Source organism: Botryllus schlosseri, unplaced genomic scaffold (genome assembly GCF_051294905.1).
Source record: "Botryllus schlosseri isolate E-star unplaced genomic scaffold, Bs_hap1 Bs17a, whole genome shotgun sequence".
Lineage (NCBI taxonomy): Eukaryota > Metazoa > Chordata > Ascidiacea > Stolidobranchia > Styelidae > Botryllus > Botryllus schlosseri.
In genome coordinates, this window is record NW_027648626.1 from 1,629,912 (window position 1) to 1,656,239 (window position 26,328).

General features: G+C 40.2%; 2 protein-coding genes and 1 long non-coding RNA gene across 6 annotated transcripts; all 3 read left to right on the forward strand.

Annotated features, from left to right (window-relative positions):
- The first annotated feature begins 388 nt into the window (after positions 1-388).
- LOC145459630 (THAP domain-containing protein 2-like) lies at positions 389-2,710 on the forward strand. Of its 3 annotated transcripts, none has more exons than XM_080338205.1 (4): positions 389-462; positions 740-812; positions 897-1,057; positions 1,494-2,710. In XM_080338205.1, coding segments are annotated over exons 1-4 (1,356 nt in total). In that variant the 5' UTR covers positions 389-460; the 3' UTR covers positions 2,614-2,710. The 3 variants fall into 3 exon arrangements, with proteins under 3 accessions (XP_080194331.1, XP_080194330.1, XP_080194332.1); XM_080338206.1 differs by lacking the exon at positions 389-462 and having other exon boundaries at positions 519-812; positions 1,494-1,664; positions 2,377-2,517; XM_080338204.1 differs by lacking the exon at positions 389-462 and having other exon boundaries at positions 506-812.
- A 29-nt stretch (positions 2,711-2,739) lies between these two features.
- LOC145459633 (bridge-like lipid transfer protein family member 1) lies at positions 2,740-9,323 on the forward strand. Of its 2 annotated transcripts, XM_080338208.1 has the most exons (13): positions 2,740-3,488; positions 4,156-4,315; positions 4,405-4,543; positions 4,705-4,826; positions 5,203-5,331; positions 6,010-6,136; positions 6,201-6,389; positions 6,557-6,661; positions 6,724-6,807; positions 6,876-6,958; positions 8,070-8,182; positions 8,701-8,807; positions 9,189-9,323. In XM_080338208.1, exons 2-12 carry the CDS (start codon positions 4,187-4,189, stop codon positions 8,738-8,740), a joined length of 1,260 nt encoding a protein of 419 aa, XP_080194334.1. In that variant the 5' UTR covers positions 2,740-3,488; positions 4,156-4,186; the 3' UTR covers positions 8,741-8,807; positions 9,189-9,323. The 2 variants fall into 2 exon arrangements, with proteins under 2 accessions (XP_080194334.1, XP_080194335.1); XM_080338209.1 differs by lacking the exon at positions 6,724-6,807 and having other exon boundaries at positions 2,743-3,488.
- Positions 9,324-12,497: 3,174 nt separating this feature from the next.
- Positions 12,498-20,304, forward strand: LOC145459644 (uncharacterized). Its single transcript, XR_013921497.1, has 5 exons — positions 12,498-14,723; positions 15,822-15,993; positions 16,062-16,142; positions 17,858-17,979; positions 19,753-20,304. It is a non-coding gene; the product is annotated as an uncharacterized LOC145459644 (long non-coding RNA).
- The last annotated feature ends 6,024 nt before the right edge of the window (positions 20,305-26,328 follow it).

Here is a 26,328-nt window from a genome sequence, read left to right on the forward strand (position 1 = left end):
GCTCAGCAACAAGTGTAACTGCTTGCCGGAGCGTAACGACGGGACCTGCGTATCTATCTATAGATTACTAACCTACGTAGGTTAGTAATCTATAATCTATCCGTAGGTTAGTAATCTATAGTTCAATCACGATTTTCATTTTTGCTGACGAGCGCCACCACTATAGTCAAGGGATGGCGGTCGGAGAATCTTGCTTCGTGCGCGCAGATGGCAGTTTTGGAGTTGCTTTCGCTATTTATCTTCGTGGGTTGTCGATATGATGCAGTTCAGGGTATCGATGCTAAATTAAGATAAATAGCATGCTTGTTATTAGCATGGAATCTTTTTTTTAGCGAAAAACAGCCGATTTCAGCCGTTTTACGAAGTTTTTCGGTACTGGTTTGTGTTTATATAGCTCAGTGGTGACAACTCACCTGAAGACAAGAGCGTCATGGCATATCAGCTTGACTTCTAAGATTTAATGTATGTGTAAAATGGCTGGTCATAACGGATATATTTACGTAATTTATATTAGTGATTTTATTCCTGTAATACAGTTTTATGTTTAATATGGACAGGTTGATTTCTTGCAAAGAACTTTTACGATAAACAATCTATTACTATACGTTATTGCCTGTGAGATAACAGACATGAATGCAGATGCGGGATCGTGGACTGTGACAGGAAGATCACATTATCATTGTTGTGTTCCGAAATGCAACAATGACTCGAGAAAGACCATTAATTTATCTTTTCATAGGTTTCCCGTGAAAGAAGAAATTAGGAAGAAATGGATACAAAGAATTAGACGTGAAATCGGGCCGAATTTCAAAGTGAGTAAATTACCTGAAGTGTTTCAATCCGATTATACTCTCTCCTGTTCTATCGTGATAATGTTGATATTGACTTTTCTTTAGATAACTGGAAATACACGTGTTTGTGGGCAGCATTTTAATGACGAGGATTATAGACTAAAGTCTGGCGGACGTCACTATTTGAAGATCGGAGCTGTTCCTGGGATATTCAAGTGGACGAAGTCAACACCACCATCAAGAAGGGTGTTGCACAGGCATCAGATGTGAGGTCAATGTATACTGACATGATATGGTGCTACAAATTACTTTCATTTCTTAACAATGACCGGTAGACAGTAGATAGGTCTTTTATGTGTGAGAGATTCCAATATTATTCAAAACTATTTCACGAACTCGGCAAATATATCAATGGGGTGGAAGGGAGAGTAACCTATCACTACATAATACTGCCTTGCTAACAATATGTAGAGTTTAGTGCAGCCAAAAATGTTACTTGCACAACTCATTATCAGAAAAAAGATGCAATGCGTGCTTGGCCATTCTGGAATCGCGTAAAAGTATTTCTGGTTATTATGATAAGTGCAGCAAAATCCCGAACTCAATAACTGCCATTTTTAGTTGATCGTATAGATACCGTAACTATGAATGTTTTCATTTCTGTCACATGCATGTTATTAATGCATCTAAATGTATTTGTAGTGGACATCACACTCCAGAAGAAATTCCTGGTCCAAGTACCATCGACCATCAGATTCCATCTCTACAACAGCCATTGCTGGATCACACGTACTGTGAAGAAGATTTGCCCCTCTTCGAAAAGTTATCCAAAGCAAAGGAAAGAATTCAGGATTTAAGTGAAGAACTGGAAAAGCTAAGTTTGTGCACATTTGGTATTGAACGATTCAAGGCATCCGATAATATGTTTCGTTATTATTCTGGATTTTCAAGTTATGGTTTGTTTTTGAAGTTTTTTGACATAATCTCATCGACAGCTGCAACTGTTCCACTTTGGTCAGCTGTTAAAGGTGATGTCAGAAGTGGTACGCTGATGAATTTCAATGCAAAGGCAAATTCAAGAACTCTGCCATTGCAAGACGAACTGTTTTTATTTCTTTGTCGGATTCGCCAAGGGTTTGGAGTGAAAGACCTTGGTGTTCGATTCAACTTGTCCACTGCATCTGTTAGCAGGTTATCGATAACCTGGGCAAATTTTTTATATTTTACTCTCGGCAGCTTGCCGATTTGGGCGAGTAGAGAGAAAATTAGAGAACATATGCCCCAGTTTTTCAGACTCGGAAATTATGGTAGCACACGTGTTATAATAGACTGCTGTGAAGTACGAGTGCAGGTACCATCATCCTTGCTTCTTCAGAGTGAACTTTTCTCTTACTATAAGAACTATGTAACTTGTAAATGCTTGATTGGTATTGCGCCACATGGCCCTGTCATTTTTGTTAGTTCGCTTTATTCTGGAAGCATTTCAGACAAGGAGATATGTAAACGGTCTGGCCTATTTGATCTACTTGAACCCGGTGATTCGGTGATGGCTGACAAAGGATTTAATATTGAAAAACTTTTGCAGGACCGAAACATTGGATTGAACATGCCACCTATAAATACCGAAGGACGGTTTTCAGAAGGACAGGTTCATCGAACGCAGGAAATTGCCTCGCTGAGAGTCCACGTAGAACGTGCTATTCGGAGAGTTAAAGAAAATCAGCTTTTCAGCCGTCCCCTTCCACTCACTCTTTTTGGTACTGCGAATCAGTTGTGGTGTGTGGTATGTCTTCTCACCAACTTTAGGGGCCCTTTGTTTTGAAATTTTCCTTGCATGTTTTATAGAACTATTGGAACTCATTAATTGCAAATTTGATCGCAGGGTCTATAAGAAACGTCATTACATGTAAACATATAAACTGAGCTGGTACCAATTTTACGAATTATGTTATTCTAATTCTAATCTAATTTGAAAAAAACTGTAACTATCATTTTAATTAAAATATAACTTGGAAAAAGTGTGTAGCTATAATTCTAATTCTAATCTAATTTGGAAAGGCTGAAAATTTCCTAGTCGTCTCATTCTGATTGTGGCGCGTGGTGAGCACGGAAATGACACAGAATATGGGCATTCGTTAAAAATAAGAACAAATATTATAAATAAGGACAGTGTATTTAGTTTTATAGTTTACAGCTTTCGTTTCGTTCCCGCTTTCGTTTCGTTTCGTTTACAGCTTTCGTTTCAACAAGGACTTTTCGTGGATATTTTAAAGCTGGTCAGATTAAGGATCACCAGCTTAGACCAGGGGTGGGCAATATTTTTTAGCTCGCGGGCTGCATGGTCGTCCCCCTCATTGTCAAAATAAGGAGTGAAAGTCGGTAGTCCCGATTCTTAGAACTAAATGTAAATTTGAGTCTGTCTGCAGTTATCGGTTCATAGATATTCTGATTGCACTTTTGATTTAATTTCAGGACACAAAAGGCTGACAACATCATAACCATGTTACTTTTAAATAGGCTTCTACAATATGTAAACATTATAAATATAAATAATTCTACACATACAAAGAACGAATCCATCTAACACATTCGCGAATCGGTTTTACCAAGTACTACCCCGAGCGCCTTGACCACTCTCATCGATTTAACGTCGCAAGACTCGTCGTCGGCCGCCACCAGTTCTCCGGTCAACGCGCAGTAAGTGAAATAGTCTGTTTCTCGTGTCTCGAGTACTGGGTACTGTCACTTGAGGTCGCACCTCGTTTGAGCATGTGTGACTTCATCATGAAACTTTATAACTCCCAAGCTAACCCTAATCCCAAGTGTCCTATGCACGTATGTCCACCAGGCGGGTTTTCTGAAATTGAACTGGCTACTTGATATAATTGTTGGGGTTACCTAATTAAAGGCTGCACACCAAATTTGACTCAATTCCAACCAGTAGCCGCATTGCTACAGCATAAGAGAGTTTTTTTATTTACTATATAAACATGAATGAAAGAAATTTAAAACTTTTCCATTCACCCCATGAAATTATTAGGTTGTCTATGGAAACGATGCTCATCAAATTTGTCTCAATTCCAACCAGTGGAAGCGGAATTATTGTACTGGAGAAATTTGGCTTTGAATAAATAGTATTTACGGTGGCAAATTCTTTGAATATTTATTATTGTTCTGCCTACCATAATAACTTCGACAAGTCCAGACAGAAATCCGCACTCACGTTTACGGGATGTCTGAAAAACGTCATTCCGCCCTAATTTCGGGCTTCAAACCAGTCCTAACGGTTTTGAGGCAAAGCTTACCGGCCAAGGCATTTCCGCGATAACTTCTTTTCCTTATCTGATCTGAACTTGCCCTTCAGGTTTCGTTTAACTTGCGACGGCGTCGCTATCATGGCGTCCCTGCTGCCTTCGCTTCACGCTTCGTACAAGACCGGGGAATTGAAGGGCGAGGGCCGCACTGGCATGGACGCTTCTTTCCAGTTTGCGTTGCCGGACCACATTCTCGAGTTTACAGCTACCGTGAGTCGATGTTTTGAACCCCGTTACGAGCCACTTCTTTGGTCGTCGAAGACTCCATTGTTACTGACCCCCTCTGCCCATTTTTGAAGGACTACGACGATCCGACCTCTACCTTGATCAGGTTACCGACCATCGAGATCGAGGGTGAATACAAGCAAGGGGAGCTGGACTCGAACACGCCGGTAATGGAGACTTGGAAGTCCGATGGATTTCAACGCACCCCTGAACGTGAGACGCCGTATTGTCGACTTTTATCTGTGGTTATTGATAAGGGAATAAGTCGAAGACAAAAAAGCGATAATCTCTCTTAGATAATCGTGATTGAAGGCGACCACTGATACCGCTGTGAATTGAATTTTCGCGTTTGACAATTAAAAGAATTTTGACAGGCGTGGCGGTGCGTTCCGGAGACTACCTCTTCTTGTCGATTGAAGTCGGCAGTTTCGAGCACAGCCTCACGACGGACCTGTTGAACCAACTGATATTCCTGCAGGAAGTGTTCTTGAAGGAGGTAGGTTGCCTTGCTTGCTTCGAAAGCTATTGTTTTCAAATTAACTTAATCTGATCTTACCAAATTTTCATCCAGGCTATGCTTTTGTTGATATTTGGCAACAAATCTGGTGATTCAGCCTTGATGGGTGTGAGTGTGTGCGCAGAGAAGACATAACTTGGCTATTTTTAGTGGAGTGTTTTAGCCAAATACTGTGTATCGACACAGTAATGTTATTTTACACAGCAGATGAATATAATTTATTGAAGTTTACTTGCTAGAGACCAGAAATGTTTTTGCTGTACATTCTGTATTGGTCACGTCATGCGTCATGCTTTTCATATCCTTCAACGTTTCGATGCCTGGTGAGCTAACTTTTTTCCTTTTTATCCGGCAGATCAACCAAATGATTGAAAAAGTCTCGAAAACAAGCAAGCCAGTCCCGCTCTGGTCCGAGACCACGTTGAGATCGGAATCGCAGCAGCCTACACCGCCGATGCTTTATCAGCTCCAAATACAGCTGAAGGTAAGGTAACGATTGGGCCTCGGATATGCGAAGAAAAATTATTCAAGAGGAGAGAAGATCAATGCAGTCAGGCTTAAATTTCTACTCAATTGCAAGTAGAAGTAGCAATTTTCAACAGGCGTCAAAACTATTTCAAGTGGAAACAGAAAAGGAAAGACACAAATATTGCTCGAGTAGATCTGGTCAATGATTACAGACATTTACCTGTCAAAATCGTTCGATATGGCGAGATTCATCTTTAGGACTACTGCAAAAATTATTAACAACACTGCAATTTTCGAAAATATATTCAGTTCCGCGGATACAAGAGCTGTGTTCACAGTGGATATGGCAATTTTACTCGTCAAAATAAGGCAAACTTTTCTCATAACTACTTACATTACAAAATTGAAAACATAATATGTGAGTAGTTTTTGCCTACAAAAACTGGCAAGTTGAAGTGCAAGTACTTTAAAATCACAACAACTTGAGTAAGGGATCGCCTTCTTGAGTACTCTGGATAAGTAGTAGTACACTTGATGTCTCCTACTTATTGTGAGGTAATGTTGAAATTTTGTGTGTTTATACTTGAGTTTCCGAAAATTTATCGATGCAATATCATTTTTAAGCAAGCTATCATTGTTTTATAACCGATCGCCTTTCAAAAAGCTACTTTTTCACACCATTTTGCAAATGCAGGGAACTCAAATCACTGCCGCCACGCCTTCGCTCAACGCGTTGAGATTAAAAACTGGCGAGACCATGTTTGAGCTGTCGAATCGAGTGATGCAGAACGCGGCACGCAAGTCAAGGAGGAAAAAGAAAGGTTTGTGTCGGTGTCAAATGCGATTTGTGTCGCGTGGGTCACCGCATTTTATGGGATGTTTTAGGCATCGACGTGCCAAAGTATTTGAAAATGTTCGGCAAGGCGCAGGTCGACCTGACGCTCTCTCTGGGAAGCCTCGTTCACGACCGGGTTTACCCGGAAGCCGAAGCCGAATTTCGGGAATTGGCTTACTTTACGACGCGAATCGGATTGCAAAACACGAGGGAAGGGAAGGATGACCCAGCCGCGAAAGGTCAGTGCAACAATCCTAGAGGTGGAAGTTGACAATATCCTAACAGTGAAAAACAGAGAAAAATGTGACTCGGGCCATTGCAACCCTGCGCCAGACTCAATAATACTACTCGTAAATATTGTTATATCATTGTAAATTGTGACATCGTAATCACTGTTTTTCTGCAGCGAGCTCTTCGACGACCAGCGGACACAATCCAACGATGCCCACTCACAAAATACCGATGAAGACATCTATGCATAGCCTGGATGAACGTTTGAGAAATATTAAAAGTATGCTTTGTTTTTCGGCGTGATTTAATTGTACTTGATTAGGAATATTTTTATGCTATCAGGACCCGACGATAGCGAAAATAGCATCGTACTTATTTCTTTAACGAGACCGCTTTTTTTCGTGCAACCCACTGCCTTTGACAAAGGTAACTATTGTCTCTATTTCCGGTGCTGTCTGTGGGCTATCGTGTGAAAAGAACTTGTGTTTTTACAGCTATCTTGGTGTATCTTTCGTATAAAAATGCTTACGAAGATTGGAAGGAGCAGCGCAACGCCGTGCTTCAAACTGCAAAGCAGGTAGAGTGACAATCGGACGTCATGTTACTAAAATCGAGCCAGCCGGCTTCATTGAACGCCTTGAAATACCCGACTGTATCGAGAAAACGAAGACAATTCACTCGAAGGTCCCGATGTCGGATGTTGAAATGTATTTTGATGCAGATTAAACGACCTTTAATCTCTCATTAATATGATAAGTTTCTACTTAATTATAAGTAGAAGCAGTGATTTCCAAGCTGCATCAAAGCTACTTAGAAAAGGAGAAAATGAAGATCTGAAGTAGTTCAAAAAATTTGATTTCTTCTACTTTTAAGAGTTGATCGGTTACATCTTCGCTGCCGATGCAAAATGGCTGATGACTAGGGCGATTTTTTAAATAAGTCAAAATTTTGTCAAAATTGTAGCGCTAGGTCAAAAAACTGTCATAATTGTTTACAAAGTCAAAATTTCTTTGAAACCGGCATTCCGTTTGTGTCGTAGATGTTTGTGTGTCACCAGCAGTGCGCACAACTTCAGTGTTGCCAGCGAAGAAATGCCGCTGGTAAACGTCCTTTCTCCATTCTTGGCAAGCTACTTAGTAAGGACAGACAAATTTTACCCGAGAAAGTAAGAAAGTGTCTTTCGTTGTTGTACTACAACAACAAATTCTGGTCATTTCTACCATAATGTGTGATGTAACTACTGGAATTCTGCATAGGTCCAGATTTCGTTAAAATAAGAGTATTTTCTCGTAACAATTTGTCAGTTTTTAAGTCAAAAAAGTTTTTTCGGGACAGACAGCTCCAACCAAAAATGAAGATAGGTAGTACCATTTTAACACTATGTGCGAAAACACCTAATTTATATACATGAGGTCAATATTTGTCAAAATTAGGTTTTTTAAGGGAAAAAATGTTGAAATTTTGCTTTTTTTTAGGTCCCCCGTTGTTATATTCCGCTCATAAACTTGATAGTAACATGTCCGTCCAACCCATACTACTTTTCACTTACTATTACTGTAACTTATCCCCTGTAGCGGTTGTCACAGTGTATCCATCACTGATCTGTGTAGCATTTTGAACGAAATTTCACACCTGACGACGATCCACCCTTGTACGCTTCGATCAATGACACACCTCTTTTCGCCCAGGTTCGAAACAAACGCTGTCCCGGTCGGATCGGAAAAACTCGGTATTCCTGCAGCTTTCCGTCAACGACCTCGGCATATGTCTGCCCGTGGCCCACAAAGTCAACACACAACAGGTATTTTGTTTGTTGTTTGTATGTCGGTGTGCAGTGAAATTACATTCAGCACGATGCAGGGTGTCAATGGAGAGTGTAAAAGACTCCTGGCATCTGAATTTATTCAATAAAATATTCCTGATATCTGTAAATAGTTGCAAGGCAAGTTTTATGTCCCATTGTCTTGTTCATGTCAAAACTTTGCACATACGATTCACCTGGTTGTATTATCGCGATCGTTGCATTACAGAATCTCTCTTTTTAGCATCTTTTAATTGACTCGGATAGGGTATACCTGAAAATATTAGTTTTCCGTTTGAAATTAACATCCCTCTCACTGCATAACTCTCGATGAGAGAAGCACAAAACGTTCTTATAGTTTTGAATATCTTCACAAGGGAAGTTGTTGTGTTTGATCTACTTCAAACCCGGATTCGGATTTGCGATATTTCACAATCTCGAATATTTCTGTTCGTCCCATTCCCAGCTCTATTACTTTGCAAATCGATTTTTCTCTGATTCTTCATTGCACGATTCAGGCAAAAGACCAAGACGAGCTTCGTTCGGCTTTGGTGTTAACAATCGACAATACGTTGATCACTCGTACGTCGTACACTCAGTCTCTACAACCAAAGGACAGATGCGGGTAAGGCTTCGCCTCCCGATGATGCTCCAAAATCAATGTTGATTTTCAAGACCATGTCAAAATTACTTTCACTACTGGAAGTAAAACCTCAGACCATCTCTGTGTATGCTTTGGTAAAAGCACCAAGGATATATCAGTGAAAAGTGGGCATCTGGGCTTGACCAAGATATTTGTGTATCGCATTTTTCAACCAATTCAAGGCATTGTTTCGAACCTAGTTTTGCGGTATTGATGTGACGCTCGTATGCAGCAAGTTTTTGGGGCCTATTCAGGAATGGAGCTGTCGTGACTTTGTGAAGTATAATGCTAGAGTCAGGACCAGAGAGATCCATTCCATTGATTCGGTAGATGGCGGGTCTAACAAGGACACGTTTCTTGAAGGGTTTCTGCTTGAGATTCGCCGACGACTTCCAAACGTCGTTGGACGATAGGAAGTACAACGCGTGCGGCGAGAACTCTTCATCGTCCGCAGATTATATCATGAATGCGTTGGTGGTTCCTGAAGGCACTTACCAGGTAAGTTTTCAACAGTCTTCTCTATATTCCTTGTGGCATACTCAGGTATGCCTTAAAACGGAAAATACTCTGCAGCGAATGCAGTTTTAGAAGCGATCTCAAGCTTGCCGTCCTCTGCCGTCAGTTTCAAGTCTTAATTTTCGATAATAGCTGTATTACAAAGTGTCGTCCGAGAATTGCAGTTATGAACTTTGTGCTCGGACCTATCAACTCTCTGCCTCGTATTTCATCCCTGACTTTTTGCTTTAGGTTAAATATGTTATATCACTGCTCATTTGTGCGGTTATAATGTTAGCCATCAAACCTTTCTTAATTCGATTTCTTCGTCGTAACAAGTAAATGTGACACCATGACATCACCACACTTGCATGTCGCATTGTCGCAACCTTTTGCTTTACGTACTTGACTTTAGCATATTCACGCTTCTAACAGGGCAAAACAGCATCCAACATCATATAAGTTCATTCACTTACTCCAAAGTGAATACTAATTGCATGGATTCCCCGTTTACGATGCACTTTTGAAATAGTAGGCTAACTTGCATCAAATCGTCCAATGTCCGCCACAGATCAGCTCAGACACGCAGACGTTCAACACGCAAATCGGCGTTCCGTCCATCGCAAAAACGTCGGTCAGCGTCGCTCTGCAAATGAAAGGCATGGACCTCCATTTCGACACGAAAATCGGATCGTACTTTTCCCAACTCACCGACACCCTGCTTGCGATCACCGGCGAAGACGGGCATTCTTACGACGAGGGACTTGACATCAACATGTACGTCGAGATATTTTAGGAAGAGTATAGTCTGGTATGGTATGGTATGGATCTGTTGCGCAAATATCTCAAATACTATTCTATTTCTGATGAGTGGAAATTCTTCCGCGTTTACGGTAGAATTATTTTGGATGAAATTATCCAAGTCCTGATGCATCAGTTCCATTCCCGATTTCTTTGTGTCATATTTTAATGATACTTCGCTGCATATTTCTGTCTTTTGACGAACCTGACCTCATTCACGTACACACGGGAGCCTGTCTGGCACGGTTGCCCGACATATGAGCATGCGACACAATGGAAAACGACAGTTCAGCATGGAACACATCAGCATGCGTCACTTCAGCATGTGACTTTATAACCCCAAAACTTACCCTAACCCGAAACATAGCCTAACCTAACCTAACCTAGCCTAACCTAACCTAAACCCTAACCCAACCATAAATCCAACCCTAACCTACCCCTAACCCGTAATTTAACCCACATGCTCATGTGCCGCATGCCAAATTGTCGCATGCTGAAGTCTCGCATGCTGTAATGTCGCATGCTCATATGTCCACGGACCGTCTGGCACACGCAGAGACCATGGCACTTCCACGTTGTTGGAATCATTCCGAAGGAATAACTGTCTTCAGTAACCAACATAAATTCTAATGGATATCAATTACATATCAATGTGAATATAATAACTTCAGAACAAATGTATTTATAGGAATACTAGAATACCATAGTATAAAGATGAGGCACTTCTTCAAAGTCTTATTGGGCTCTTGGGAATCCCTCATATCTTGAGATTTTGTTGGCAATTTGTCTACATTTACCCATCCTTTCATAGGATCACAAAATGGCATAATGAGTACATTCCGTTATAACTGGCATGCTTAATTCGGCACTTGGTGAATTATGCATCAGAAATTTAATAACTATTATTATTATGAAACCCTGGATTAATGTTGTCGCATGAAATTAGAAAATGATTGTTTCATTGAATATGGGTGTGAATTATGATATATGGCACTTGGTGAATTCAGCACTAGGGATTTTCCACGTATGCATTACTGTTTTCGGGTTCGGGTAGGGGTAGGAATAGGGGCCGCCAAGTGCTGAATTCGCTGGTAACTCTGCTAACAAACGTTGCTTGCAGTCGGTCAAAACAAATTTCCCCCTATCCTACCAATTTCTCGGCATAACAATCCGACACTTTGGCAGCCCGGAACCCGAAGAAGACACGGCCGCGGCCCACGAGGACGAAATCGACGGCTTTCCGAGCGCGGTGAAAAGGACGTTCTCTTATTCCAGCGCGTCTTCGTCAAGCGCCCAGCCACTGCCCTTGTCGGCGCAGGTTGAGAAAAACCGGTGGATCGAACACGAGATTAACGAACAGGCAGGAGAATTGGCGTCCGTCCGATATCTATAGTACCACAGTTCACTTCTCGACAAAATGTCGTAAAAGTCTAATTTTTCCAAACTGCGTTACACGCACGGCATGCCATCATTATTACTCAGATTTGTCCTTATTTTCGGTATTGAGGCTATCATTAGACCTGTTCAAAATTGATCACCCCCTTTTTTGTCATCAGCTTCTTGGCTGTCCCTGGTTTTTTTATTCACATGAGGATGGCAAACTTGTGACCCATGGCCTGTCAGATTAGAAGCATTAGTTTCTTACTTTTATGGAATTTGATGGTAAAAAGTGATGAACTTTTCTAGTTACTGCCACCAATTCAAAGATCTTGTAGAAAGAACTTTACGTTTTGGTAATGGAAGAAAATATCCGTTCTTGGGGGATCATTATATCTGAGAATTATATTAATGTTGAAAATCTATGATAGCACTTCTAGGGTCAAATACTATACGCATTCGTTTGAACTCTCTAAAAGACATGGTGACATCACGCTTATGCTCCATGTCGCAGAAGTGAAAATCCATGGTTAATTGCGCTGTATGCCTCTCTGGTGTATTTCGCTCAAGACGACCACGCTGACCTTATCACAATATGATACCGTATCGGGATCGGAAGTTACAACTTCAGGTCAAGAGTCATTTTGAGTCGCCGCAATTTTTTGATCAAGTCAAATCGGCGAAAATTTCCAACGCGGCTGAGCTTAAGTTGAGTCGGCTCAAATTTCCATTCAAAATTGTATGAGAGTATAATTCCATCCAAGCGAAGTTATTGAATAAAATGCTGCATGAGGGCTATGAAGACAGAGCCAATCTCGTATTTATGTAGAGGAAGTACAGTAATGCTTGGGCGTGTGGGAGAAATGGGCTCACAAATTTCGTCAAAATTGTCAAAAATAGGACCAACTGTAGTTGTTGTATACCTGAATGAATGTTATTATACCCCCAGACAAGTCCGTTATCGAATATTTTATGACTTGAATTTGGACTCGGAAATCTGTATATTTTGTGCATCAAGTCTGTGTCAAGTCGAGTCATTCGATAGTGTTCATACATCGATTCCGAGTGATCTCAAGTCATTTTGGAGCAGTAGCTGGACTCGGTCCATGTTATTCAGAAAACGTGACTTGAATCTGATTTGATTCAAGTTGTGATTCAAGTCGTCCCCACAATGCGTTACGCTTACAATACTTCATGCGCTCTGTCGGTTGTTGAATAAAGAGGATATGAGGTGAAATCAGAGGGAAGTGACAATATCACTATCGCAAGCTAGCAAGATTTTCCTTACCGGAATATTGACATTTTGCCTACTGCGCTCGTCTTTCAGAGTCAACCCCAAGAAAGTACAGCTGATCCTCACCTTCCATCCGGACGCACAACAATCGAATGAAATCGAGCGCAACAAGGAAAATATTTCTTTATCCACAAGCAACGGTAGATTACCAGTTACGAAAGACACCGTTTCCAACTCCACTGCCGATAACTCGACTTCGAATACCGAACGTGACTCCGCTGTTCCAGTCAACGATTGCCACAAACGTGGATCAAACCTGATGTGTGAAAATGACACTGTGCACAGTGCACATAGACTCTTCGAAACAACCGCCGGTGATCTTAAGCAAGAGGTTACAGACATCGATAAGTCTCAAGGTATAGGCGAGACTTCTAATTCCACTGAAGATTTGCTTTCTAAGCAGCTAGACGAGTCCTTGAATTTGAAATGCGATTCGGCAAGCCCCCGTGTTTGGTATAAAGCTGTCGTTTCTATAAAGGGTGTCAAGTATTGACTAGGACTTAAGCACAAAGATTCAAGTTCTCAAATCTGAATCTGGTCCAGCAGTAAGAGTACATATTTTCGAGTACAGAAATTTCACGTGCTCCATGCTATTGAGAAGTGTCTATACCTTCTTCTCCAAAACCTCGAGTGGCCTTCATAATTATGCTGCTCAAGCCCAAGATTATTCATCTAAATCAGTGGTTCTTGACGTTTTTGAGCTCGCGGACTGGTTAACTGGCCAAAACCGAAACTTCGTGTAAAGCTGCCTTTCTATACACGACTTGTTATACGGGGTTCTATTGTGTTTTCTGCAATGCGAGATTTAAAACCGACCACTACTGTTCAATTTTTTTATAAATGTAACTTTGCTGTTTTATTGCCTCTGTTGTACTGCCAATTGTCGCTAAATTTTACCATCAAAATGTAATAAATTTTGAGTAAAAAGTGTTCTTCATATAACTTCCACATATAACTGGTCGTGATAGAGATGTAGCCCAGCAAACACCCGATATCCCATGGATTTACTGGTATGTCCACAATTGTTCCAACCCATCCCACCTCCCACGGTTAGTTACTGAGGACTTGCTCAGTTTGTCACAAACTGGACGTCCAGTTATGTAACTCCAGATGACTTCCAGTGGAAGAAATTTTTAGAATATTCCTATTCGCGTCACCAATGAATATTCCAGAGGATGTCATAGTAGTATGTCACCTGGATGCCACGTACATGGGAGTTCATCAGGATGCCCCTACTTGGATATCGCTTTCATGGGGTCCAGCTGGCTTGTTATTCTTCCCCATGCACATCGCGGACGAAATCGTAAGACATATAGGCTTATAGCCATTTATCAGTGTACTGGTTTTATGAAAATATATCGCAATCCTGCGTTGTATTGATTTGAATAAATTGCTGAATTATAAAGAGGCATATAGCTGGACCCATAAGCGTGCACAACTGCACAATTGTGCAGTGTGCACATCATGGCGAAACACGTGTTCTGAATATATATCCCGATATAGCGAAATACTGGAACAAATGTGCGCATCAATGTGAAATTGTGATGCAAGTGGCGGTATCACAACGCGATTTACTAAGGATGATACGCCATGACTATTTGTAGCACACAGCACGTCTCTACATTCTACAATCGCGGCCCTATCGTGAAAACCAGACAGACATCTTGAAACCAGACAGCCTTCTTCCTTCTCCGTCACGTGTTACCTGCGCAGTCTAGCGCGACGGCGCGTGCATCTGACATTTGAATCTGAGTTGATGTCTGTGTGACTGATGGGACGAGGTTCTTAGAGATAATGGACGCAGACAAAACAGTCATTGATTAGATTGAGAATCTGTACGAAGCAAAAACAGAAGAGTTGATGTCTGTGGTTAGTGTTGTTGATTCAGAAACTCTACCTGAACCGCTCCAACAGAGAAACAGTTTGAAATGGTAAGAGTTCTAATCTTTAGAATGATGCGTAAATAGACCTAACTATACCGTATACATTTCTTGTGAGCGTAATTTAGCTTCTCCTTTTTCGTTGATAGTTTGTGTTCAATATCGATGTATGGTAGAACATTAAATTGTTTGCTGCGCCTCATTATTTCTTCGAATGCAGATACGCCATACTGTGAATGTGAATACGAATATGATTGAAACGCGATAAACACCGATTTGCTGATTCATTCCAATAGCAATGCTTTGCTGGTCGGTAGACTGAATGTTCATCAAGATATTGATAAAAATATCTTGTGTATTTGCGTGGTCATATAGTAATTTATGTAATGAGGCAATTATATATTGCTTGATCACATGGCTAACCCTATGATTTATACTAGTTTGATAGCGCTTATGACTGGTTGCCGCCATTGTGGATTGTTCCCAATTTACAACTCTTGTTGAACTTGAAAGTATTCTGCTGACTTTTCCTTTGAAAACCTTATAAAATTATTACATTTACTGAATAGTATTGTCTCATATACAACCTCTATGAGTAATTGAGTATGAACAAGTGCAAGTTATATACTTTGATAGGATACCATGATTGATTATTATCAAGTTCATTATTGATGACTATGCACCTTTTTTGTACATGAAACGCTCTTGCCGTGGCCAAATTCACCCTGTATATATAGCCGCACCGGTGTAAATTGTCCAGTAACGTCAACGGCAAGGTAACTGATGTGATATACAAGCATATTGTTTGTTTGAACGTGATAGAAGGCATTGTCTAAAAATTGGGTTGAACCCCTCTGCAAGGTAAGGAAATGCATGTGCCGCAATCAAACCCTCAACTCAGAGCCGCGGTTTGGCCTATATTGCCCAGCAAATCGCGGCTATCAGAATGAATTATCGAATTACCATTGATGATGTAATCATATTCCGGGTGTTTCACAGTAGCCAATATTCTCGCCAACAATAACCTTATAAATGATTAGTGTGTAAATGTACTATTTGCAGCATGCTTCCACCCACATCGGTTTGTTTTTGTTTCGCGCACTGTCAGATGACTTCAATACAACCATTCTGAATATTTCAATTTCTTAGATATCAGCAATATCTGCCATTTGTGATGACCAAGTCAAGCCGACTGTACGAAGAATGCATTATAAAGTGCGCAGTGTAACGTCAACATAATGAAGTACTAAACTACAGCATCGGCTTCAACTCGATAGAAAAGAGCACGGAACAAGTGGTGCCTGTATAATATCATTTATCTGTGAGTTGCATGGTAATCCTACCTATCATATCCGAAAATCAATGTTCAAAATCAGAATCTATTCTCAGGCACCGGATGCGAAATCCATTCATCAACAATGTCAAGTGTTGCGTCATACCCAAGGTATCAAAGTTGGAGAGCAAACGAAGGTAACATAAATACTAGGATACAATTTGCAAAAACCGAAGGTGGTTGAAGAATTTTTGGTTGGTACTCAATCAGTCATAGCGTCATACATTCCTGCTCAAGTTCAAGTAGCAGTAGTGACCGAGTGTTCAAGTAGAAGTAGAGAATCAAGTTCTGAAAATTGCACGAGTATCAAGAAGTGGATTAGCTCGAATTGTCGAATTCTTTAGAGTGTAATCGTAAGTGACCAATAACCATTTCCGAATATAGGTATAGTCAAGGTGAAAGTATATCAGTATTGGTACTCCAGTAGCACTAGAAGCAACATCCTAAATTTCTGCTCCAGCGTACGCAGCAGTTTACAAGCAATGTTAAGACTACAAGCGGAAATAAAATTGGAACCCAAGTAAAGCATCAAATTTCTAATCACGTGTACGTAGAGATCTATAAGGCATGTAAAAACTGCTTTTAGTGCAAGCAGAAATGGAGTTGAAAGAACTCAAGTACTTTGTTTGATAGAGTAGATTTGGTCTACGTCAGAAGTGGCCAACCCGTCGCTCGCGAGAAGGTTTTCAGTGTCCCGCGAGTTAATTTTCGAATTTGGTTGTAATATCAATAAATAAAATAGGCAGGTAACTTATTGCGAGCTTGCAAGATCAACCGAAAATATGATAAGCCTGACCGCGAACTTTATGATGTTGATGACGATAATATACGTTCCGACTCATTGGCGGAGGCAAGGGCCATCCACATTTTCGTATATGAACATGAAGTAGAATATTTCGTCGCAGATTTATTTGACTTGATATTTTTCTTGACACTTCGCGCGATTCATTGTCACTCGATTTCTAGCTTCTTTAGTATTGTTTCCCTCTCATGAAAATTAAATATGCGCCCATTCTACAAAATTGAGCCTAACTATATTCGCAATTATGTGAGAACGTATTATCCTACATGCGACTTCGCGCCTGTACTCGCTGAAAGATAGTCGTTGATGAAACCTTTGCGCAAAATGATAGACATATGTTCACTGAAATCTTTGTTATTGATATATATACAAGCCCCGATTATTCATGTCCTGGTCAATTGAGCCCAGCTGTATACAGAGGCGACCCACAATATATGCAACATTATTATTGCCCGAATTCATTCATTAACATTGATAAAATTTCGCTCTTGGCCCGGCTAGGACTTGCACATAGTGTTTTCATGACATGTTCGTTATCGAATTTGATGCATAGTAATATTAATATATGTCCTGTTTATACCATTACCTAATCCTGTTCGCTCCTATCGGACGATTAAAAAAAGGACATCAACATTAAAGTGGCCCATGCAGTTGTTCGTAAATCTCATGTGGCCCTTTGGCCGAAAAGTTCGGCCACCCCTGATGCGGTTGCATTATCATAGCATGTAATTGTAAATGACTGTTTTCAAATAGGCTATCAAAGTAGTGTTGTTACCCAAGTAGAAGTAGAGGTGACACCTGACATCATAAATATCTATCGATTTACAAGACATGATAAGACTACTTCAAGTGGAAATAGAGAATGAACTTGAAAATTAGTCGAGTAAGTCGTTCAAAGAAGTAGATCTGGTCTTGGTGTCGCTTTCTTTGAGCATATATAATTGTTCCTAACCAGGATGCTGTGTATTCTGGCATTACGATGCTTTGATGTATTATTTCTTGTAATCCATGTACGCCATATACCAAACTAATCCGCAAATCAATGAAAAGGTAATCACTTCTCCGCTGCCTGCTGCAAAGTCCATTCATCTGCAACACAAGTGGACTACGAGGAAGCAGTGAATTCTTTGTTACGTCATGCCCCGGAAAAAGTCAAAAAGCCGAAATTGAAGGTATCAATCAGTTGAGCTCATATGAAACCGGGGAGGGGTCAAAGTAGTCGGTGTCCGTACCCAAGTAGAAGTAATGTCACAGATTCCCTCCCAAGCATAAGTAGCAATTTACAAGGTAAAGTCGTGTCCGCTAAATTCAGAGACCGTGTAACCGCTTTATTCGGCTAAAAATGCTTGTACAGGAAAGAAGTAAAATTGCATTTAAAATACTCCGGCCGGTTAATGCGGACAACACCGATTCTGTGGTTAATTCGGCCAAAATGGGCGGAACCACACTGAATAGAGTAGAGTCGACTGTATATCAAAACTGTACTGAAAGTATGAGTAGCGATTTACCGGGTATGTCATACCTATTTCCAGTGGAAGTTAACAAGTACTCTGTAGTTGGATGGAAGTTGATTTGGGCGTATAATCGCATTCATTAAATATGAAACACAGTGGCGACAAACTCGTCTGATGTCGCATGCCGGACTCAAAAGCTTCAGATCGCTCGGGCCCCACCAATGGAGTGATTCCAAACTATTACCTGAAAATCCGTGCAATAGTTTTTCATTTGAAACTTGATTATCAGGCCTTTCAACACAGTAGTGTAATAGATGAATTATATTTCGGATCATATGGGTTCTATTCTAGTTGCACCTATATTAGCAAACAACGAAATTGTCAATAATATGGTGATTAAGCGGCAGAATACAGTTGAAAATCAATGAAACAGTAGCTCTTCTAATATGATGTCGGCAAGCCGGTATTTTTCTATGCTACCGATGTTTTACTCGAACATGGCGGCAAACCTGGGTATGTGTTGAGGTAAACAAAGTATTTAATTGTAAATACGGACGTTGGAATTTTCTTCATGGCCTTAGAAAGCGATTTAGGTTTCCCTCGAGGCCGGATACCATTTGAGTCTTTTGTGATGCAACACAATAAGCAATTTTCTCCGTACTCGACATTTGCAGTGTTGAGGGATTGTTTAATGGAATTATTTCTTATGAAAATTTCCAACATTAGAAAAGTGCTGCATAATACACGCATTGTTCAATCTACACAGAATTGCTGGGCGGTTTGTATCTTTGACACCCCTGATGTAATGGAATGTGGCTTCTTCCGAACATGGGTTGGTTAGTTGAAGTTGAAGTAGTCAGTACTCTCAAGTAATACATCATTTCTATTGAAGTATATGTAGTGTTAAACCTACCTCGAGGAAGCAGTTAGTGTGATGTCGTAAACTTGGTCGAGGTGCCGGTTGATTTTAGCATATAACTGTTAGTGGCGATTAACAAATTGAAGTATTCAACATTGGGACTATAGTGGAAGAAGAAGTAACTTGGAGTAGTTTTAACATACTTCGTAAATCACAGCATACTCCAGTATAAATTGAAGTTGAAAGGTACTCGAGTGGTTTGAAAATAGTGAATTTGGTTGTAATGTTTCATTCTTTTACCATGTAATGGTTCGAACATGTGTAGCCGAAGTAGAAGTGGTCGTTTTTGGTAGTCAAGCTGAAGTAAGAAGTAACATCATAAATTTCTATTGAAGTAGAAGTAGGGATTTTCAAGATATGTCAATTATTTCAAGTGGAAGTAGAAATATAAGTTGATAAGTACTCGAGTAGTTTGAAAAAGTAGTATTCGTCGAAAAGGAGTAGTTAGTAGACATCTAAGTAACGTGAATCTGTAGTGAAGTATAAGTAGCGCTTTCCAAGGCGATGTTCAACTACTTCGAGGGGAAGCAGTCGACGTAAAGAATTCACTGACATTGCTGTATCTATTTCAGGCACAAGCGCCGAGAAGAAGCGTTTTGGCGCAACAACTTCTGATTGCCGAAGAAAAAGAATAGGCACTCAACATCAGCAAACGGTGCTTTGATTTAATTCTTGCATTGTGACTTTTTACTGAACCCGTTTTGTCATGCTCGTTTCAAATTGTTGCTGTTTCTTTAGTCTTGTGATACCATTCTATTTAACTCTATTTGATATTCATTCAATCAATGTTTTTTTTCACATAGACTGTTCCATTAGCTTCGAGTTGTCCTAGCAGTTGCTGTGTCTTATATTCCTGCGACACCTTTTTATGTACTTAAGCTAATGACAAACAGTCTAAGTAAAAAAGCATTGAGTGGTTTTAGCAGCTGCTGTTTATTGAACCCCTGTGACACATTTTCTGTGATTACTTGTTGCAATATGATTTTTCACTTCAGCCTTGACTGTGTTAAGTGGTAGTAGTTCTCGCCTTTTACATCTGTGTGTTCGTTAATAGTAGTATAGCTTCGTTGATAATAACCAATATCGTATTTGTATTTTGCCAGTTTCGTTGCTCGCTCAGCCAATATACGCAGTATACGCAGTATACGTCGTTTTCCGAGATGGAGTTGCCAGATTTTTTTCGCCTTCGACCGGACACGCGTGAACGATTTTGTCATGACAACACGGCGCTGCCGTCATTGTTTCGTCACTGACCTACAAACTAGACGCAGTTCTCACTTCTCACTGATTTATCTAAATTCAATGAATAGCCTCAGCTGATCCACACTATTTGAAGATGACCCAATAGAAATATATAAATCCTTGAAGATACCCGGAACGTTCCTATGCCCCACAGCAGCATATTTGCAAGACGCTACAAACCCATTCGAAATATATAAAGATAAGTTTCACAGCAGGCGAACACGTAAGTGCAGGCCTGAAATAACAAAAGAATGCATCGATATCGTGAAAATAAATAGAAAAATTAACATATTTCCAGGATTTCTTTCCAATTGAAGCTATCCTCTTTGAACCATTCACTTTTGCCCCTCTACCATTCAACTTCCCAATATAGCCAGACCCTCCCGACATTTTCTCCCTTAAATATCCAGTATTTCTTATTTCCAATAGCTTATTGCTGCTATCGTCTAAACTGGCTTGAAGGTATAGCGACTCCATCCTAACCCTGATATTACCTGGAACTCTATCTGCTGGGGTTCATGCAGGGGTCTGTTCAAGATGTTTCATCTATTTAATGGTGGGAAGAGCATGAGTAATAATGATAATCGTTAAGTTATATTATTCATCTGAACAAGTCACACACAATGTAGAAGGCGATAAGAGACAATGCGAGTGGCGCAGTTGGTTAAGCGCCAGTGTCACGACACCAATGGTAGTGGTTCGAATCCCGATTCGGACCAACTTCTATGTGTCGGAGGTTTCTCTGGGCTCCTCATCGCCGACCTCACTGCAGTTACAGTGTTTTGAAAAGCCCTGACTGAAAGTGAGCCGTGCTACAAGCTATTTTACGTTCACTGACAAAATGAGAATACCTAGAAATAGAAGTAGAAATGTCAAATCCATACTTGACTAAACTTGAGAAACGCAAGGCCATTACAAAATCAAAAATATTCATCTTCATGACGAGAGTAAATTTCTACCCTACCTAGTTTTCTTTATTGGCGGCTTGCGGTTTCTCCAGCTCATAAGCATAAAATGTCACTTCCAAAACTGTTGCATTGCAATCTAAACAATAACTTACCGATTGCGATCAAGAACGGATGATTTGGAGCCTCCTCCACGAAGTCTCCTCGAACACTTTCCTGGATTATCATTACAGCACACCTTCATCGACATCACTTGGATGGCGAGTAATGACTGGCGCAGGGGACAATGATTCGACCACTCGAATCTGAATCGAGTATCAATTTTAATCGTGTACTGAAAGTATACGCTTCTTACCACTGAAAGTTGATTTAGCAACGAGACTTATTGGAGGTGACTAGAGTCAAGTCAAGTCAAGTCGAATTTTTAAAGTACGATACGGGTACATTGAGTGATTGGTTAGCAATCCGAACTTATACCTGATGCAGCGATTTAGTCGGCATTGATTACTTACGACTTGAAATTGATCCCTAAATTTGCTTCGAGTAAATCTGCATTTCTGTAGCATCGAGTCATCCCAACAATGCGGTATCGTAGCATACGAAACATATAGTACAATAGGCTTACCATACGTCCTCTTTTAAGAGGATTTGTCCTCTTTTTTGACTTTTTTGAAAGTGTCCTCGGAGGACGCCCTTTTGTCCTCTTTTTTGAGATTTTGTCCTCTTTTTTGAAAATTGAGGTCAGATATAGAGGAAATTGCGAGTGATATGACGTAAAATAGCGCAGAAGTGAAGCTCCGGCGGGTATTTCGGAGGAAAAGCGGTGATTTCAGCTCTGAGCGAAATGTCATCCACCAAGCAATGTGGAGTGGAAAACGTGTTTTTGAGCTCTGAGCGGAAGTGATGACTTTTTTTTTTTTTTTTTTTTTTTTTAGTCATCCACCTGACAGATCCGTATTGACAGATCGGACTGCATTTGCTATTACGCTTCGCATAGGTCAAAAACGTGATCATGACGTCATACGTAGGTGTTCAACGTTACGACTGCCGGGTTGTTAGTCACGTGACCAGCGCTTCTCTGCGCGTCATAAATTCGAATTTTACATTCACTGGAGATCGCGACTTTGATGGCCAGCAAAGTTTGCGTGGCGTGCACATGATACATAAGCCCACGTAATCAGATTCACCAGTAGCACTGAGTGAGCTGTTGTATAGAAAAATGAAGGGCACGTAATTAATAATTAAACATATTTGGGCGTGCCCGCAGGTACAATTATTCGTTACCAGGGCCGTAGCAACACTTCGTCAGCACCCGCCAAACAAAAAACGTTGGTCAGCTTCTTTTTTCTGTGGTTTTGTAAACAGAGCACGGCTAAAAAGATAGAACACCATCTCCAAATGATGCAGCATTGGATGAGTTGCCTGAAAACGTTAGCGTTCCAACACTAATTTAGCAGGGTATCTTAACCCTTACCAAATTTGTTACATCAAAGGCAAGTTTCTAACCTTAAGTAATAGTTTCTCTCATTAATAAAATGAAACAGCACAAACACATCTGGTTAAGCAAGAGCTTTGTTTATTGAGGAAGTCACACAGGGCATTTCCGACATCTGGGCCAGCGATACTTGGATCACCACCAGGTCTTGTCTTCATTGCGTATACCATCCTCTGTATCATTCTGGCCTTAGCGGATTGCAGTTCATGAGAAAAGCTGAACACCGCGTCTTCAGCCGACCAAAATCTTTCAACCTTCATGCATCTTTCAACCTTCCAACCTTTGCCAAGTTTCTGAAAAAGCAATTGTGAATTTTAAGGGCAGCAGAAAGGAAATTTATATTACATATTTGAAATTAGCTTTAGCTTATGCTCTGTTTGTGTTTCAGGGAAAAGGCTCCATGAGCCGGGGCTGAAAGGGATAGGCTGCGTCATCAGTTATGTAGGCTAGTACGGAACCCTCTGGCTCCCAATCATGAAGTCATCCTGAAAAAACTTTAATGCAGCAAATGCATGTTTGGCACAAATGTTGCTGTGGTAATTTTTTATCCACCCACAGCGCTCAGACTTGTACAAAGTACTGGAATTTCAAAATGCGCAACTTCAACTAGAACCACTCAATTTTTTAAACTAGCAACTAGAACAGCGGTGGTCGGTCAACGTTTTCAGCCAAATCACCACATTCGATTGACGAACTATTCTGCCGGCCACTAGCCGCGCGAAGCACGAAAATTTTTTGAAGTTGATAAATTAATAATATTGTCACTTGACTATATTGCAAGCAAAAAGCAGCATGAATAGATTGGCACGATTGGAAATTGCACAGAATAGTGCCAGACACAAACATCCGTATTGTGTGACGCCAATTTGACGTGCCGAATTCCGAACGAAAACCCAAAATGAAAATACGCGGTCACCAAAAATTGGTGAACCATGGGTGCGCATCGAAATGCAACTTCTTGATCATATTTTATTTTAACACTGGATGAACCATTCAACAGTCACAACTGGAATATCGGAAATTTGTTTTCTGACGTTACGAATCGGTGACGAGTCGCCAATAACAACATCGCAGTCCAACGGTGAATCTGCGAATACAAATTATGAGAATACGAAAGTAGGGTCACAGGAGCGCACACCCGAAGAGCTAAGTTTGACGGGCGGGGCAAAATCTAGTACAGTGGCCCCAAAGTGGGGACCAGCTACAAATTGGGCGGCATTTGAAGAAAAATGACCAACTTTGAGTGCAATGGCGTGTTATGCACTGTAGGCATCTATCTGAAAAAGCTATTAATATCATTATTTGTGCACTAAAAACTACAACAAAACGCTAATATATAACCTGAACTATTCAATCAGGAGTCGAGAATTTGAGCAGGATTGTAACCAAGTCAGAATGTTACAAGTCAAAAGTAAATCTCAAATTTATAGTTTTGACTCGAGTCAAGTCGAGTCAATTTCAATCCATCACCGAGTCAAGTCTGAGTCCAAGTCAGCGAGTAGAGGGTCAAGTCCGAGTCAGTGTTGTGACTTGAGACCGAGTTCAAGTCATTGTGTTCACTGTTAAGTTTTGGGTTCCATCCAGTTCAACCAACTCTTTTCAACTCTGCTTGAGTGACACAGAATGGCTGGCATTCATAATATCTTAATTTTCCTCAATCCCATCAGTTTCTGGCCCTATCTTTCAAACAACAGGACTGACGACATACCAATAATATGGTGACTTTACTATTCTTCGAAGTTACAATAAAATGGCAGTCTTGGTCACGCTAGACAAGACTTGATTAGAGTGATTTCACGGAATTGAAAAAATGACCCTGAATATGAACACGATTCTTTATAATTTCATATACAGTTTAATGGTATATTCATATTGAAATGAACCTGAATATTTTCTGCTGACACTCGTCAGGGGTAATCGTCAGCAACTGGTAGAGAATTGAAAAGAACATTATATACCGGTATCAACAATCGTATCGGAACATTGTTTCCAATTATATTTACATCACATGTTGTGGAAACTCAATGACTGCAAGTCTCAAAGTAACTTTAGAAGTCATTAAGATGCTTGTGTTCTTTCATTCTGTTATTTATTGCATGATATGTTTGTGTAGTTGTAAAATGCATAAGATGTGAAAAGCCTTACTATGTCTTCTTTTGTTTTTACCTATAATAATGAAAAAGAAGTCATCCAAACTTTTTCCATACATCTGCGCCGTAACCAAGTTGAAATACTTGTAGTGAATTGAGTTTTAGTGTTTACTAAACCAGTGGTTCCTAACCTTTTTGGATGTCAGAGCCGCATTTCAAAGTTAAGAGTACGTATGTGTTATGTTCGTGCATTTACGTTCAGTGTTGTTCAACTCCTACTTTTTATAGGACTAGTAATTACGGCCAATCATTATTTCCTCGTGTGTCGTGCTTGTATTTATACCCTGTGTTCTGTTGTCTACTGGTCTTTCGTTTAACTGCACTCTGGATCGTGTCGCCTGTCTTAAAGTTATTCCGCTGTATAATATACGATTAATTTGCGAGTTCAGTATTTAAATCTAATTTATTTCGGAAAAGCTGAGAACACCGTATCCTAGTTGTCCTCCTCTACCAAACACACTAACAGGATCGGACAAATCCTCGACAATCAAAATAACGCATAACTCACTTCCTTTTGCAAACAGTTGAAGCCAGCTTCGCAATACTTTTTGACTATTGCTTTGTTCACTTCAAAAAGACGTGACGCCGAACGTTGGGATCGCTGCTCTAACAACGATATCTCCGTGGCTTGAAAAAGAGAATCTTTATTTACTTTAATGAACAACAATGAGAAACACTGTAAAAAACTAGAGCACATGTCATCAAAAGCAGACTATCATTTGTTCTGGGTAATATTAGCTTTTCTTTTTGTACTTGCTCGCCATGAGGTTTTACGTTGTGAGACTGCTTCCGCTTCCACATGAGAAATTCATGCAGCATAACAAGTTTTTGCATAGGCCAGCATTTTACTTGAAATTTTCAAATTTCACTCGAGTAGCCTATCATTTGAGTCCGGTGGAGGTCACAGTAGCAAAAGTTGGTACTCGAGCAGAAAAAGAAGCAATGCTCAGAGTAAATTTAGAAAGTTCCAACAATATTTTCCACTATGGAAGTCATATAACTAGGGCAAGTTTTTGCAACTTTTTTACAGATTCCTAGATACTCAGAATCTATGTACTATGTTTTAGGCTGTTTGGAGGGATTTTATAGCGCAACTTTTTGCAACTTCTCTCTATTTTTCATGTCAAATTTGCTGCAACTTTAAAATCAAATAGTGCGCTAAAATGTAACCGAGTGATTTAAAAAATGCTATAAACTATTTCTAGTATGGTTTTATTCTCTTTGATTTGCATACCTAAGAGCTATGTGATGGGTTAGCTGCATCTCACTGTTATCTATATGACACAATGGCTTGCAAGCAAGAAGTTCAACTACCCCTGCCAAGCACGGCCGTGACCGAACAATATGAAAATAGAT

Bases quoted from the DNA above. Each gene is read 5' to 3' on its own strand.
- LOC145459630 (XM_080338204.1), top strand. From the start codon at position 630: ATGAATGCAGATGCGGGATCGTGGACTGTGACAGGAAGATCACATTAT. The intron at 813-896 runs GTGAGTAAATTA...ACTTTTCTTTAG, and splicing joins AAATCGGGCCGAATTTCAAA to ATAACTGGAAATACACGTGT. The intron at 1,058-1,493 runs GTGAGGTCAATG...ATGTATTTGTAG, and splicing joins GTGTTGCACAGGCATCAGAT to TGGACATCACACTCCAGAAG.
- LOC145459633 (XM_080338208.1), top strand. From the start codon at position 4,187: ATGGCGTCCCTGCTGCCTTCGCTTCACGCTTCGTACAAGACCGGGGAA. The intron at 4,316-4,404 runs GTGAGTCGATGT...CCATTTTTGAAG, and splicing joins TTCTCGAGTTTACAGCTACC to GACTACGACGATCCGACCTC. The intron at 5,332-6,009 runs GTAAGGTAACGA...TTGCAAATGCAG, and splicing joins AGCTCCAAATACAGCTGAAG to GGAACTCAAATCACTGCCGC.